This window comes from Lynx rufus, unplaced genomic scaffold (genome assembly GCF_022079265.1).
Source record: "Lynx rufus isolate CCGP_SWC_20201006 ecotype Redwood Valley unplaced genomic scaffold, mLynRuf1.p SCAF_11, whole genome shotgun sequence".
Lineage (NCBI taxonomy): Eukaryota > Metazoa > Chordata > Mammalia > Carnivora > Felidae > Lynx > Lynx rufus.
The window spans coordinates 28,925,824-28,943,440 of record NW_025814825.1 but is presented as its reverse complement, the minus strand read 5'-3'; the positions used below and the strand labels follow the sequence as shown (position 1 = coordinate 28,943,440).

Here is a 17,617-nt window from a genome sequence, read left to right as displayed (position 1 = left end):
CCCTCTAAAACTAGAGTAAAATAACTTGTTACTTTTTCTGTTTACACACATACCTTGTGCAGCTGCAGATAGGCAAATGAATATTCCTTTATTCTAGTTTACAGCAAAGAAAATCTGTAGGTTTGTGAAGGTCTGTATTCTCAGTAATCCCATGGTCACATAGAGAGGTGGGGAGAGCAGTGGAGTAGAGGTGAGAATACTTGGGTTCTAGTTTTGATTTAATTACTAATTGACAGTCTCAATCTAGGATAGTCAGGTAACCTCCTTGGCCTCAGTTTTCTTTTCTCAGTAATAATGACAGAATCAGACTAGATAATAAGTGAGACTTTCTTTAGTTCAAATGTAATTTTAAGTAGAGAAATGTTTTACTTTAATCTTGACTGTTAACAAATTAATTTCCAAATGGTTAGTTAGTTAATTCCAAATTGGTTAATTTCCAAATTAACAGTATTATCATTTTTAGTACTTTTAAAGAAATGCCCTGACTTTTTAGAGAGAAATTGGATTAAAAGACCTAATTTCTAAAGCCTGTAGAGATGGGAAATTATAAAAGTAAAATGGGCTGTGAATGTTATCTTTGTTGTGCATCACATTATGATATGGGAATTGTGGTTTTAACTTCCCAAGGGTGCCTAGAAAAGGAAAACTCTAAGGTCATCAGAAACTTCATTGTTTACTACCCAGTATGTTAGATTTGAAAATTATACTGTGCTCTGAAATAATTTTTATAGCTTTTATGGTGATTTCTTTTAAGTTATAGACTATTGAAGCTAGATGGATTCTTGAGGTTTCTGAGAGAACCCTTACTGGTCTAGCAGTTTTTAATTGTAAGCAAGGGCAGGATGTACTGTTTTTTATTTGCAAGTGTTTTATTTAATTATAAATGTTGATATGAGAGAGATGTGATATTTGGGATACTTAATTAGTTTTCAGAGGTTATTGAGGTAAATTACATATATTTGAAAATGAATTTGTAAGTTTACCTGAGTTCACCTTAGTGCCCATATTGGTATACTTTTACATGAGTTTGATGATACTGATAATGTACGTTATGGGATCCTGTGAAAAGCAGGTATGTAATTTAATTTCATAATAAACATCTGTTCATTGGTTATTATTCACTAAAATATTTTATTGGTTTTCAGGTACTTGAAGAAGCAGAAGCTCAACATTTATATCAGTCGATTTTGCCTGATATGGTGAAAATTGCACTCTGTTTGCCAAATATTTGCACCCAGGTTAGTAGAAATAACTTTTTCCCCAGTAGCTTTCTTGAGACTCACAACTGAATTTCTTTTAAACTGTAATGGTCAGGGTCAAAGAGAGAGAAGAGAGAGATAGGAAACAGTTTGTGTCAAAGAGTATGAGGAGTTTGCTATACTGAAGAACGGGTTAGAGGCTAGAGGGAATGCTGCAAAAGGACATTAAAAATGCAGCATTCAATTTCTGAGCTTCAGTTTACTCTGTTGATATTTGCTTACTTAGACTTCCTATTTTCTTTTTGTTTAAACAGTCTCTAACTTAAAAAGAAGTCATTATCCCAAAACATACTAATGGATTTAGAACAATTCAAGTTTATTTATTTATTTTGAGAGAAAGACAGAGAGCTGGCAAGCAGGGGAGGGGCAGAGAAAGGGGGAGACACAGAATCCCACACAGGTTCTGTGCTGTGAGTGCAGGGTCCAACACAGAATCCAACACAGGGCTCCAATCACAAACTGTGAGATCATGACTTGAGCCAAAATCAAGAGTCGGACACTTAACTGACTCTTGATTAATACCAGATTCTTTCTTTCATTTTTAAAAGTTAGAAAGCACCATGATCTGGGCAGCTGGGTGGCAGAGTTGGTTAAGTGTCTGACTTCGACTCAGGTTATGACCCTGTGGTTCATTGGTTCGAGCCCTGCATCGGGCTCTGCTGACAGCTCAGAGCCTGGAGCCTGGTTTGGAGTCTGTGTCTCCCTCTCTTTCTGCCCCTCCCCACTCGTGCTCTGCTTTCTTTCTCTCAAAAATACATAAACATTAAAAAATATCTTAAAAAAAAGAAAAATCTCTGCTGTGAAAATTAACATTTCAGTTTGATATCAAAGTATATCTTTGGCAAATTGAGCTGCATATGTTGTTATTTAATGACTTATCACATCAACATTCTCTAGACCGAATCTCAAAGGTAAATTTTAGATTTATAAAAAGGAAATTAAAGGAAACACATTTTGGACATGAACTTTTTGAAAAATCTTGGTTCATATTAAACCACTCTTATTTTTATCTAGCTAAGCATTTGATAATCAGATTTACATCTTCTAGGGTGCCTTGGTGGCTCAGTTGGTTAAGCACCCAACTCTTGATCTCAGCTCAGGCATTAATATCAGGGTGGTGAGTTCAAGCCCGGTTATTGGGCTCCACACTGGGCATGGAGCCTACTTAAAAAAAAAAAAAAAAAAAAAAAAAAAGAGTTACATCCTTCAGTTTTCCCCAAGTATGACTTTTTAGGATTTCTCCTCTAAGAAAACAGAAATCAGTTATTCTATCTATTTATTTATTTATTAAAAAAAATTTTTTTTAATGTTTATTTCTTTTTTTTTTTTTTTTTCAACGTTTATTTATTTTTGGGACAGAGAGAGACAGAGCATGAACGGGGGAGGGGCAGAGAGAGAGGGAGACACAGAATCGGAAACAGGCTCCAGGCTCTGAGCCATCAGCCCAGAGCCTGACGCGGGGCTCGAACTCCCGGACCGGGAGATCGTGACCTGGCTGAAGTCGGACGCTTAACCGACTGCGCCACCCAGGCGCCCCTTTAATGTTTATTTCTGAGGCAGAGAGAGACAGAGCATGAGTGGGGGAGGGGCAAAGAGAGAGGGAGATAGAATCTGAACCAGGCTCCAGACTCTGAGCTGTCAGCACAGAGCCCAATGTGGGGCTTGAACTCACAAACCATGAGATCATGACCTGAGCTGAAGTCAGTCGCTCAACCGACTGAGCTACCCAGGTGCCCCAGTTATTCTATTTAAAATCATACTGTTGATTATTTTGGGGGTTAAGAATGTTTGCATTTATCATTCATTAAGCCTAAAATATCACCATTAATTTTTAAACTCATTTTTATGGATAACTTCATAAATAGTAGTTAAAAGCTCTTTTTTTTAAAAAAATAATGTTTATTTATTTAGAGAGTGCTCACACATGCACTGGGAGGAAGGGCTGAGAGAAAGGGAGACAGAGAATCTTAAGCAGGCTGTGTGTTGTCAGCGCAGAGCTAGACATGAGGCTCAGTCCCACAAACTGTGAGATCATGACCTGAGCCAAAATCAAGAGTTGGACTCTTAACCAACTGAGCCACCCTTGCTCCCCTAAAAGCTCATTTTTAGCTAAAACTAAGTAACAGTTTGCTTTAAATCACTGATACATTGTCACCTTTTCTAAAAGCATTTCTGAGTTGTAAATAAATGCATAGGGTGGGAAATGGAAATCAATATGAGGTCTCTGTTTCTTCTTTCTTAGAAATGGTAATTGCTAAGGCCTAAAAGGAGAGATTTTTGGAAACTATAATGATTCTTTAGGTTTCCCTTGTTTGTTTACCTTTGTATTTTCACAAGGGAAATAGTTGAACTGCAAATTTAACCTTTTCTTTTTCTAGGAAAGTTTTAGTCTAGCATTGATGTATATTTTCTGTTAGAAAAAAGTTGTTACATCATTGTACTTTTGATTTGTCTTGCCTGCCTTTCCTGTGTTTCACTTTGGTGTTTGCTGAAATATGATCAGGACAGTTGTCTATGTGTAGTATACTGGTTTGACATGAATGCACATATCCAGGATTTTTAGTTCTGAGTCTTACTGAAAGGTAGAAAGAAAAGCATCCTTAAATATTATGCTGGAGCATTTTAAAACTTAAAAACTGATATGTATACTGGCAGTTGGTCTTTGGCTTTACTATCATATCTTTAAAAACATACATTTTAAACATTTAAAGTAGAATAAAACCCACTGAACACAATACTTAGGTCCTGTGAATTTACTGAAAAGAAAAGATTAGTGAATTTGGGTTTGGGACAACTAGAAGACGTTTCAGTCATAAAAAATTTGAAGGAAAAATGTCCTGTATCTTCCTTGACTTAAAATGATTATAAAGGAAATACCTATCTTCTTACACATTATACATATGTGTGTATACACATGTCCTATTAATTGCTTTAATAAAATTAGATTTAGGTCTCAAAGAAATTGTCAAAGTGAAGTGTGATTCAGAATTGGAAGGAAAAGACTTATTTATTGAATTATTTTCCTTAGCATCATTTTATTTAGGACTACAATAGAAAAATTGCTCTGTCCAGCAATGTTTAATATGAGTGAGAATAAAATTTAGCATATGCTATAATAGCTCCATTCGGTGTTGCAATTTCCCATTTCATCTTTTGTTTTAATTTTTCATTACATGGATAATGTGTATTTATTTCTTACTTGCTAAAACAATCTTGTTTTCCACTAATAAGTAATGTTTTGTGTTCTCTTCACTATCATCATTATTGATTAGAAATCTGCAGTTTGTCAAACAAGTACACTTTTCCAATCATCCTTGATGAACTGCCCTTGACTTCAACAGTGTTGCTGATTTAAGAACTCAAGAGTGGCCTGAAATTATTCCTGCCTTAATTTAGCAAATGCAATTTGGTGCCTCTGCTTTTGAAATTGCTAAACTAATTATGGCTCTTCTTGTCTGTATATTTTGTTTCCTCTATCAGCCAATACCGCTCCTGAAACAGAAGATGAATCATTCCATCACAATGTCACAGGAACAGATTGCCAGTCTTTTAGCTAATGCTTTCTTCTGCACATTTCCACGGCGAAATGCTAAGATGAAATCCGAGTATTCTAGCTACCCAGACATTAACTTCAATCGGTATGTTTTCAGAGAACACCTCTTAAACAGTGAAATAGAGAAGGGTAGAAAGAACTAATATTTGTCCAGTGATTTGCCATAGACCAAACATTTTATGTCCAATTATCTAATTTAATCTTTATAATGCAGTGAGTTAAGTGGTATTTTTGCCATTTTGTAGGCAAGATCATTAAAGTTCAATGAAAATCTTTGTTATTATGTAGTTACTCTCCATTATCAACACTAGAAAGGAATGGGGAAACAATGAAAAACAATGTCATTTGTATAAGAAAACTTATTTAAAATTCCAATAAGAGATACCCATTTTATACCATATTCTCTTTGTGTAAATGCCAATTGTGAGGGACATGTTGTTAACCTAGTTTTGAGTCAGTACGTTAGCTAAGTTTGTTTTAAGAGAATAGTATTTAGTCATTTAGTTCAAATATACAGTAAGCAATTTCAGTATTCTTCTTAGTGTGTTAAGTGCCTTACAAGAGAAAGGACAAACCAGTTTCTGACTTCTGTGTCTTTCCACGAGGCTTTTATTCCTTCTTCGAGCATCAGTTCAAGTATCACTGTTTCTGATAGCTCTGATCTTGCCAGGATAGGTTTGCTATTCCCCTGGGTTCGTATGATGGTCTATATGTACCCCCGTTCTATAAAAAAGAGGTACATAGCATTATAATACTCTATTATAGAAGGATATCGTTTGACAAAGGTTAATATACTTTAATAATAGTTTAATATAGTTTAGTAAAATTTTTTCTTGAGGAAATAACTTTTGAACTAAGTACAAAGGGTGAGTAGGGGTTTTTACCAAGGAGGAAAGGAGAGATGATTACATTCTGGGTGAGGGGTACAGCATGTTCAAAGGGGCACTGTGATGAGAAGGACATGACATGCCCAGAGCCTGAGAGAAGACCAGTGCGGCTGCAGCACAGAGAGAGGACAGGCTGCAGGGGATAGGGGCCAGTAGGCCATCCTACTGTGCCTGCAAGGCCCTCCTAAGGTAATAAAAAGTCATTAAAGGATTTGGTATGGGAGGAGGGGGAGGCTGATGCACCTGATCAGATTTACGTTTTCAAAAGTTTGTTCTGATTACAATGTGGGTACTGAGTGGAGAGGGGCCGAAGTACAGTGAGTTTACCCAGCTGGAGAGGCTATTGCGATGCACTAGGAAGGAGAGGTTGATAGCTGGGATAGTGTAGCAGTGGGGGTAGAGGTGTGATGACATTTGAAGAACAAGTCAGTGTGATGGTGACAAACTGTGAGTGGGTGAAGAGAGGCATCCAGGGTTCTTCTGGGTTTGTACAACTGGGCATGTGCCTTTTGTGTTCTCTACTTTTCGTGCTGTACCACCTACCCTACTTCTTTATAATTGCTTGTTTAATCCTTTCAGTGGGATCTGAATCTTTCATTAAATTTCATGCATTGTAGGCCTTCAGTAAATCCACATTGAGTGAATGAAAATAAAATTTATAGATGAAATGTTTGAGAAATTGACTGGTTAGTGGAAGAGTGTTAGGATTAAAACTAGATCCTTCATTCTTAATCTATTGTCTTTTACGTTTCAAACTTCATCTTTAGCAATTAGGAGATATTTTATTTTTAAGCCATATATAGTTCAAGTTTTTGCCTTTGATTTCTTTAGCATTTGGGATAGAATTGAGAGAAAACACAGCATTGGTATCTGCAATTGCAATTGTGTAAAGAACCTGTTTATTAAATATAATTTTTTTTTGCTTATTTGAGAAATTGTTAAAGAATTTTTTCTACTCACTTGTAGTTAAGGGCTATGCATCTCTTGCAGATTTTCCTTTTTAATACAGAAAAGGAAATGGACAAATTTGGTATGTAAGTAAACAATGGAAATTTAATTCTGTAGAAATGTAATTATCTGTTTCCATGAAGAGTATTAGTTATATTTATAAATCTCCATACAGTAAGTAGTCTCTCTGTTTATTTGGAATAAATGTTTGATTAGCTCCAGGATCACCAGGGATGCTGTAAATTATTCAAATTTCTATCCAAAATTCTGAAGGCCGATCCAGTGGTTTTGTGTTTCTCTGATTTTTGATTTTGGTAAGAAGTAGGTCTAGTTAATAATGCTTTAGAGTTAGTGTTTCCATAGCCACTTATAGTTTGTTTCCACAGGATGAGTAGTCAGCTAGTACATGTTTCTTGATTGTCCCTCAGATAAACCTTTGATATCTTAGTTATAAGCTTTCTCAGATTGATTCTTTGACCTAATTATATACCTTTTAAATTTATTTTTTAGATAAGAGCTATGCATTCTCTTCCTAAGTTAAGGTTCTTTCAGAGAGACTCTTCTCCAAAAAAGTTATTTTGAAGATCTGTTACAGATATTTTCAAACATGCTAAAAAATAAAGAGAACAGTATCATGACCCCATGTTTACTTACCCAAGTTTGGTACTAACCAGAATTTTTTATTTTGCTCCGTTTTCACCACTCCAACCCCACTTTATATATATGTGTGTGTGTGTGTGTGTGTGTGTGTGTGTGTGTGTGTGTGTATAACCAAATTTCAGATGTTAAGTTTCACCCATAAAGAATTCAGTATTTAGGGGCACCTGGCTGGTTTAATTGGTAGAGCATGCAACTCTTGATCTCATGGTCATGAGTTTGAGCCCCATGTTGGGCATAGAGTTTACTTAAAAAAAAAAAAAAAAAAAAAAAAAGTTAGTATTTAAACTATTCACAGATAATGTTAGTCCTGTATCATGGTTAAATGTTTATAGCCCTTTCCTCTTTAAGAGCTTTAAGCTCTCTGTGGATGACTACAAATACACATTCCTCATCAGGTAAAACAAGAAAAAGCACAGAAAGAGAGCAGAAGATTAAGCATGATTTCAATTAGCAATTGTAGGCTTTCACAAGGAATGAAAAGTTACGTATAGAATATGATCTCAATTATGTTAAAATACCTGTATCTGTTAACATACCTCTGTGTTCACATCAGTACATGTATAAGCATGGAAAGTAGACTGACAAGAAAATGAATTAAAGTATGATTCCCGTTGGGTAGTGAGAGAAACACATTTAATGCTTTTACTTCATCCTTTACTATATTTTAAAAATTGTTTTTAACAAGAATATATTACTTTTATAATCAGAAGAAAAATAGTTACAAGTCAATCATCAGACAAAGTTAATGAAAAGAATGGGTGATTTTTGTACTTTGATTTTGAGGTTGGAAGCCCACAGATTTTTTGAGCCTTTCCCAAACAGCTAATGTGGGTAGCTTCTTCCTTCCCTTCTATAACCCCATAGATAGGGTATCATAACCCCCCTTCACCCTCACTGTACGGTCAGCGTGTGAAAGAAGCACAAGTCCACAGGGCCCTCTGAGGGCTGGGCACCTGCTACACTAGCAGCCTTCTTTTCTCAACAGTAATGTGGACCTCAGGTTTGGAACGACTGACAGATAGAAGTCAAGAAGTCTTGGGAAGCTTTGGCTTTTGTGACATCCCATTTCCTGCCGCTATTACCAGAATTTATATCAATTTTAATACACGTTTTAATTTTAAAGCATCATTGCTTTTCAGCTAAACTTCTGACAGGAGGATGCTGGAACGTCTTGGCAAAGGCGTGTTTATCTTTTTCATTGTGCATGGGCATTTTTCCTGAAGGCTGAGCTGGTTGGCTCTGAGTGTCAGCTTGTTAGGCTTGATGGAAAAAGAGGCTGAGGAGTTTTTCTTAATGAAGGGAATATAGATTTGAACAATATAAGCATTTTATGTAAATGAGTGGATTTTTTTTTTGCTGGGCATTACATAATGTCCTATTTCATCTCAAGTATCTCTGCTTACTCAGCACTATCTGGATTTTTTTTTTTTTTTTTTTTTGCATGAGAATAATTCTTTTTTTATTGTTCACACACGCAAGTGCGAGTGGGGAGGGGCAGAGAGAGAGGGAGACACAGAATCTGAAGCAGGCTCCATGCTGTCAGCACAGAGCCCGATCCGGGGCTCGAACCCCTGAACTGTGAGATCAAGACCTGAGCTGAATTGGATGCTTAACTGAGCCCCAATTTCTTAATAACAATACCTGATATTTATTAAGTACTTGCTATGTGTTAATCACCTTGCTGTTATTTGCATCCGTTTTATAAATTAGGTATTGTTTTCTCATTTTTCCCATGAGGAGATGGAGGCTTAGAGAGAGGGTAGGATTATTTCATCAAGTTAACTGGTACAATTGGGATTCAAACTCAAGATAAAGTTGGCTTCGAGAAGCTGTCTCATAACCTTTTGTGCTATCCAGCCTCCCTTTGAATGAACCAGATTAATACTTCTTAACTCATAGCTAATCAGAAACTAGAACTACCCTTAGAAATAATCCTTGGTCTGTAAAATGAACCAAAACTATTCATCAGTCCAGAGTGAGATCATGAGGGATTTAAACTTATGGTATCCCAATAGTATTTTCAGAAAATGAGAATTTAATCCATTGGAGATTTGAAACCAGGCATATTCTTGTCTTCTGGCTGATAGATGTTCTTTTGATCACCAGAATGTTGGGCAGGTAAAGCCTGTGGTAGTTTCCACAATTGTTTTATAAGTCTTTATTTTTTTATTATTTATTTATTTAATTTGTTTTTTCAGTATATGAAATTTATTGTCAAATTGGTTTCCATACAACACCCAGTGCTCATCCCAAAAGGTGCCCTCCTCAATACCCATCACCCACCCTCCCCTCCCTCCCACCCCCCATCAACCCTCAGTTTATTCTCATTTTTTAAGAGTCTCTTATGCTTTGGCTCTCTCCCACTCTAACCTCTTTTTTTTTTTCCCCTTCCCCTCCCCCATGGGTTTCTGTTAAGTTTCTCAGGATTCACATAAAAGTGAAAACATATGATATCTGTCTTTCTCTGTATGGCTTAACCACAATTGTTTTAAGGAGTCCTGGCAGCACCTGGCTCTCACTGAGATGGTATGTGTTTAATAAGCCTAAACTAGCAAAAAGCAGGAATGATGACTATACATGATCATTGATGCTGTCTGTTGACAGCTTACTTTGATTCTATCTGTGGAAGTTTCTAGGTAGGGAACCTTCTATACTAATAGGTTCAGTGAAAGTAAGTGACTTGTCAGCAGAACAAGCAGGACGCTGTCTTCCCTCAGACTCCGTGCTCTTTTCGTTATGTCTCGCTTCTTCTCGAGCAAAATGCTCTGAGTGTGCTCCAGAGATGGAAAACAACCAAAAGTTCCCCTTTTTCATGTGACTTATGAAAGATCAAGTACCTAATTTGATGAGCCATTTGGTAAGCTGATTATGGAGCATTTTGTTGTGGTGGTGTTTTCTTTTTGGCCTAGTTGCTATTTATGATTATAGTTTCTGGCAGTTGGGAGTTGTGTGTGTGTGAGTGTATTTAGCCTCAAAAGAGCTATGGCTAGCTAGTTGATTGAATAAGAAAAATGGTTAAGAGTATGTGGTAGGAGGCTGATGTCAATAAATTGAATAAGTCTTCCTGTTTTTATTTATTGTTGTGTTCTTCCAGCCCTGCTTAGTTATGTTAAATACCCCTGACCTTTTCCCCTGCTTGCCTTTCAGGGCCTAAACATTCATATAAAGGCTTCCAATGTGATTAGCATTGATGCTTCTGAGATTGCTTAGAAACTGATGGTCAGAGATTAATTGTGGGTTGCAGCAGTGATCAGCCCAGGAGGCTTTTACATCTTCCTCTTCCCTGGATTGAAAGTGCTTCTGGGGCCATATGGCAGAGTGCTTCACAGAAAAGCCAAGAATGACTTTGTGGCTGGGTTCCAGGTTATTATTTGCATCCATTTTAAAGTGGAAGTTATAGTGCTTTGGGTTTGATTTACTGTGTGCTAATGGGATTAATCCTTAACTCGAAATCACATGGGTGTGTGCGTGTGTGTGTCTAGAATCCAATTCCAGTAATGTTATCAATATTCTATTCAGAGAAAGATTTTATTGAACTATGATTTTCCTTATATGTATGGAAAGAAAAACAATAGTTAATAAGTATCTGACCCTCGATTGACTTATTTCCTTGAAAATAAAAAGTTTTGTTTATAACAAAAAGTGAGGTTGCCTGACTGGCTTTTTCTGTATGCTTATTTTATTTTATTTTAATTTTTTTTAAGTAGTCTTCATGCCCAGCATGGAGCCCAACATGGGGCTTGAACTCACAACCCTGAGATCAAGACCTGAGCTGAGATCAAGAGTCAGACACTTAACCACTGAGCCACCCAGGCTCCCCTGCTTGCTTTTTTAAATACTCTCTAATTACCACTCAGTTAAATGTCAAAATGTCCTCCTTACATGTAGAGGGGTTATTGTGGTCTAGTTTATGTGCATGTTCATATGCATGCCTCCTGGCTCAAAATAGGCCTTCAAATATACACACCCAGGACTTGGAAACCTAAAAAAAGAAATTGGTGTTGAGAAGTTAAAAAAATCTAAAAGTGCTTGATTATTATAAGAAGGTCTTCATTCTCTCTGAGTCTCTCTCTCTCTGTGGGTGCCTTTTCTCTCTGGTGCCTTTTCTCTCTGGTGCATTTCTGTCTCTCATTCTTGTGACTTTTGCTTATGTTGTTTGTCATTGTTTTTATGTTATTTTCACTTGCTTTCATACCAGGATAATTCATTTTATTTGGGTGTCTATGCATAGTTCTTTCAGACTTCCCTGTTGTGGAATTTTAGACTTCATGCAAGGGTTTTAAACTTATTTCATCTTTCCTGACTTCCTACCTCCTTCTTGTCTCTCATTCCTTCCATGTCACATGGCACTTCATGTTCCATCCAGATATTTGGTTACAGAGTGATTTGAAATTAGGCTTGGAACAACAAATAAACAGAATACATTGAGATTCTCTTTGATTTTGTACCTTTAAGGTCAGGACCTGCAAAATAAACAATAGTGCTTGGGGCGCCTGGGTGACTTAGTTGGTTAAGTGTCCGACTTCGGCTCAGGTCATGATCTCACGTTTGTGAGTTTAAGCCCCATGCCAGGCTCTGTGCTGACAGCTTAAAGCCTGGAGCCTTCTTTGGATTCTGTGTCTCTGTCTCTCCCCTGCTTGTGCCCTGTCTCTTTCTCTCTCTTAGTTCAAAGCCTGGAGCCTCCTGCAGATTCTGTGTCTCTGTCTCTCCCCTGCTCGTGCCATGTCTCTCTCTCTCCCTCTCCCTCTCCCTCTCCCTCTCCCTCTCCCTCTCTCCCTCTCTCTCTCTCTCTCTCAAAATAAATAAACATTAAAAAAAATAATAAGCAGGGGCGCCTGGGTGGCTCAGTCGGTTAAGCATCCGACTTCGGCTCAGGTCATGATCTCACGGTTTGTGAGTTCGAGCCCCGCGTCGGGCTCTGTGCTGACAGCTCGGAGCCTGGACCCTGCTTCCGATTCTGTGTCTCCCTCCCTCTCTGCTCCTCCCCCGCTCATACTCTGTCTCTCTCTCAAAAATAAATAAACATTAAAAAAAATATAAACAGTGGTGCTCATTTGTAGTAGGTGATAATGACTGCCATACAATCTTCCAGGAAAGTCAGTATTGCTAGGGTAGTAAATCTATAGTCCCAAGAGTCTCTTAGAGTTATTAATTTGTCATTGTGGTTATGAAATATGTGAACTTCTATGCAATTTTATAAACAACTGACCACAAATAGAAGCAAGGGACCCTTTTTTATGTTTGGGGGAATTATTTCTTAAGGACAACAGCTATTTTCTCCTTACTACACAATAGTTCTGTGGAATTGGAACTTTTTTACTTTAATTGAATCACATAGTGCATCAGTTCATCTCTAAGAATAGATGGTGGCTGCCTTTGTATTCATACTGTTTCCCTCTACCAAGTAGTAAACCTAGAAAGGGATTTTGCAATGGTTCCCAAGATATTCATTTAGTAAATCACATTTATTTGATACTGGATGTTTAATTAAACTGCCAAGTGGCTTCTTCATTTTGACTATCATTTTGATTTAAATAAACTCTATCCTGGTTGACAACATTGCATAAGAAACCAAGCTGAAATCTGCTCTCTCAAAGATCCTTTCTTTCAGCAGGCAACTGGATTTTAAGAGTATTTGTAATAAACATTTTAGAAAAGTAAGTTCTTTCAAATGAGTAAAAATGATCATATAGGCTCTCTTAAACTATTTTTAAAAATCAGCTCAATTTTATTGTACTTTATTTTTTGAGTTCACTTTTAAATTTAGTTAAAATACTTTTCTGATGTTAGTATTCTTTGCAGGAAATAAATATTCACATAAATTGTTTTCTCAGAAATTTGACCCTGAATACAGAATTTCAGGTCATTGAAAACAGGATCATTTGAAATCTACATTTCCTTCCCTTTTCCTAATTTATTTCAGTTGCTCAATAGGATTTTCTCATGGAATTAACTTTTCCCTCTCTGCATAGTTACATAAGCCTGCTTTCCTAATCATGAAAAATTTCACCCGTTTCGGCACTTATTAAAGTGAACTTTTACTTGAAGCGTTTCTGGTTGTAAAGCCAGAGTATATGACTAGAGGCAGATAAATAATAACTCATCATTTATAGCTCAGAATTGCTTTATAATTTTTAAATGCCTTTGGAAAGCTTGATCTTATGCCCAAAAGCATGCTTTTGTGTTTGAAATCCTTTAGTGAACTACTTATTCAGGTCATATGCTTCCAAAGCCCTGCTTTTCTTTCCTCAGGATAAATTGCATTATGTGTTACCATTAACAATGCCACATCATTTCAAAGGAAACTGAATTAAGTAGTGCAAGTCCAGGTTACTGGAAACTAGATGAGTAGGCACTGTTTTGGTCACTATGCAAAGGGTATATCTGTTTAATTACCAAAGATTGTCAGGCCAAATACTTTGTCATGCCTGCTTGTCATTACTGTCACCACCCACTGCCCTCCCTCCCTGAATACAATCCTTTGGATTTTTTTTCAGGTACCATTTTTGTTCAGTCATTTAACTACCTAGCAATATTGTGAGTTATTAGTGTTTGCCATTGGGAAAATAAGCATTTACTCACTGGCCTAATTGACTTTGGGGGACCAGATGGTGCCTTCTCCCTGGAGAAGGACAGATTGGAGAAATGTGGTTGTTAGAGAGTGCCATCTGACTTAAACAACTTTTAAGAAGCCTAGTTCTAGTTGATTTTTGTCTTTTCCAGATGCTGTTCTAATCCAGTTTTCCAGTTTTCTGTCATTACAGAATTGCCTTCCTTTACTTAGTAGCAATGTAGATGTAGTTTTGTGGGTCATTAAGGTATTTATTTATTTATTTATATTTATATTTTCATTAAGGCATTTTAAACCACCCTTTTTTATTTTCTTTATTTTTGATCTCTTTCAGGTTGTTTGAAGGACGTTCATCAAGGAAACCAGAGAAACTTAAGACACTCTTCTGCTATTTTAGAAGAGTCACAGAGAAAAGTAAATTTCTTTCATTCTTAATATAATTTTTATCACTGATGGGGACAGTTCAGATTGAGTGACAGGTCAGAAACATTTGTGTTCAAAGTACACCTTCCTGCCCAGACCAAATAATTCAATATTATAATTCAGATTTTATGTGTATGCTATGTATGTACATTAAATGTGTGCTATGAATATGTGTGACTTTTATATACTCTGAAATTAGAACAGTGGAACATACTTTAATAAGTTTTCATGAATTAAAAACAGTAAATTAGTACTTTGAAAAGAAAATATATTGACCAAAAAATATATTTCGAGTGTCCGTCCGTCCTTCCTTCCTTCCTTCCTTCCTTCCTTCCCTCCCTCCCTCCCTCCCTCTTTCCTTCCTTCCCTCCTTCCCTCTCTCCTTCCTTCCTCCTTCCTTCCTTCCTTCCTTCCTTCCTTCCTTCCTTCCTTCCTTCCTTCCAAGTTTATTTATTTTGAGAGAGAGAGCGAGTGAGTGTATGCTTGCACGCCCAAGTGGGGAAAGGGCAGAAAGAGGAAGAGAGAGAATCCCAAGCAGACTCTGCGCTGTCATTGCAGAGCCTAATGATGAGGGGCTCAATCCCAGGGCCATGAGATCATGACCTGATCCGAAATCAAGAGCCAGATGCTCAACCAACTGAGTCACCCAGGCACCCCAGGTGTTCTTTATTTAAAGAAGCATTGACTGGGGCGCCTGGGTGGCGCAGTCGGTTAAGCGTCCGACTTCAGCCAGGTCACGATCTCGCGGTCCGTGAGTTCGAGCCCCGCGTCAGGCTCTGGGCTGATGGCTCGGAGCCTGGAGCCTGTTTCCGATTCTGTGTCTCCCTCTCTCTCTGCCCCTCCCCCGTTCATGCTCTGTCTCTCTCTGTCCCAAAAATAAATAAACGTTGAAAAAAAAAAAATTTAAAGAAGCATTGACTATTAACAATTAGTTTATTTGCAGAGGACAGCCAATTTGTTGCCTGCTTACTCATCCCTCTCTTTTGTGGCCCCTTTACACACTGTAGAATTCTTATAAAATTCTTATATTGTACTTAGTGTTTACATGTTTGTCTTTTTCTGTTGGACCCTGACAATCTTGTTTTCCCAGATACTAATTGTGACACCTGAAGCAGTAGTGGTAAATGTATAACCAGTGCTGGTAGCGACCAGCTAATAATAGATTGGTATTGGCACTCTTACCCTAGGAGCTGGGTGACCCAGACAAATTTCTTAACACCTCTAAGCCTTAGTTTCCTGACCTCTAAAATCAAAGAATAATGATAATTACCTCATAAGGTAGTTGTAAATATTAAATGAGAAGTTATATGCTTAATAATAAATGCTAGCTATTATCAGTGGGTGGCCTTTTCTAAAAGTTGATTATAAGAGAAACCAGAGCATCCCAAAGTTTGCTTTTGTTATGTAGAGAAAGTCAACTCTGGTCAAGTGAAATGAGTTCTTTTCAGTTCCGGCCATTCAGTTGTTGGTTTGCCTTAAAGCACATCATTGAATCATTTTAAGGTCAATATTCTCATATTCTTCCTTTAGTATGTAATCTCACATTATAGTATACTCGGCATTTTTTTCTTTTTGAAGGTATTGCTGTTGAACATTGTTCAGATTTTTGGAAATAAATCAGTTATCAGGATTTTGGTTTTTAAGGAAAAAAATCATGCTTCTTTGGAGAGTTATCTATTTCTTATTTTTAGTTTTGTTCATTATACTGAATAAAATAATTAAGGAAATGAAGGGCTCATTTGTGTTTGTGAGACATAAAGCCAAATTAGAATTTGTAATAATTTTTTGGAAAGATGAGTATATTTTTGCTATTATAAATTTACTGTGCTAAACAGAATGAATTCCATTATTATACCTAAGTAATTCAGAGTTTACTTTTCTGTCCTTGGAGTCAAATTATGTATATCTTCTCTAGACACTAACTTGCCTAAGTTTTAGGATTTTATTTATTTGATGGAAAAAGCTAAAATTCTGTTTTTTCAACTAGAAATTTATAAACCATCATAAATATTAGGAATTAGGCTGAAAAAATAAATTATAATTAGGCATTTTATTTTCTGGCTTTTTCATTGTACATGGTAATTTAGTCTTTTGTAGAAATGTAATGAAACATCTTACAAGTTTTTAGGATGGAAAGCTACAGGCTTAAGGAGGAAGTAGTGGTATAAAAGAGGTTTACAAGTTAATGATTACCTTATAAAGAAGTTCTGAAGTCTACCGAATAGAAACTATAAAAACCTATTTAAAGTACTGTATTTCATCATATCTAGGATATCGTAGATGGTAAAAAGTGTCATGTTATGTACCACTAAGAAGGAAAAAACACTCAGGATGGGCAGTCATAGGAGACCTCTCTTACAAAGCTGATACACCAAAGGTCTGTACCTTCAGTGTAAAGATAGTTGAGAAATGTACCTGGCTGTGCAAAAAGGAGACAACAAAGGAACTGCAAGTGCCAACCTTGGCACTGGCTAGAGAAAGGACAAAAAAATCTCCCCTGAGAATTTGAACCACAAGTCTCAAGTTTGGGGTCTGAAGTCATATTATCAGTGTGATCCACAAAAGCCTGCAACAGAGGACTTAATTCAGATCTAGATCAGGTTGGTGTTGCTCCCAGATGACTAAGAAGCAGATGCACATTTTCTCTGGAAAAATTCAACTGTAATCTAGACCAGTGGCAAAGGCTAGATACGTTCCATTATGAAAGCTGTATCCCAGTTTCAGAAGTTTAGTACATGAAAAACATGCGCCTTTTAGAATTGATAAAATGTAATTCCATCAGGACCAACTTTTCAATGTTGTCAGATGTCTATATTTTATTTATTTATTTATTTATTTATTTATTTATTTATTTGTTTATTTATTTATTTATTTTGAGAGAGAGAGAGAGGGTGTGTGTGTGCAGGAGGGGCAGAAGGAGAGAAGACAGAATCCCAAGCAGGTTCCACAGTCAGCACAGAGCCTGATGTGGGCTCGATCTCACCACTCCGAGGTCACAACTTGAGCTGGTCTCAAGAGTCGGATGCTCAACCGACTGAGCCACTCAGGTGCCACTATATTTTATATTTTAATGGAGATCTTGAGGTTTCAAGATTTTCAAGGGCTTTCTGAAATAATTTCAATATAGTTTTGGATAAAGTATCTTATAGATGGAGTATTTAAAAATTGAGGATTCACATGCAGCATATATTGTGATTTTATTAAGGGAAATATTTTATTAATCAAAGTAACCTAGCATAAAAGTTACCTTTTTATGGAAGAAAGGTAAAAAGAATGCTCTCAAGGTATTTCTGATATTAATTATATCCAAGGAACC

The 17,617-nt window shown here is 36.7% G+C and overlaps 1 protein-coding gene across 2 annotated transcripts in view; it reads left to right on the top strand.

The window, feature by feature from the left end:
* PARG (poly(ADP-ribose) glycohydrolase) overlaps positions 1 to 17,617 on the top strand; it is a 131,230-nt gene that overhangs the window by 53,940 nt on the left and 59,673 nt on the right. For both annotated transcript variants that reach the window (XM_047073101.1, XM_047073102.1), the window contains 3 exons: positions 1,146 to 1,238; positions 4,740 to 4,897; positions 14,213 to 14,292. In XM_047073101.1, the coding sequence (XP_046929057.1) occupies positions 1,146 to 1,238; positions 4,740 to 4,897; positions 14,213 to 14,292 (331 nt within the window). The remainder of the gene's footprint in view (positions 1 to 1,145; positions 1,239 to 4,739; positions 4,898 to 14,212; positions 14,293 to 17,617) is intronic.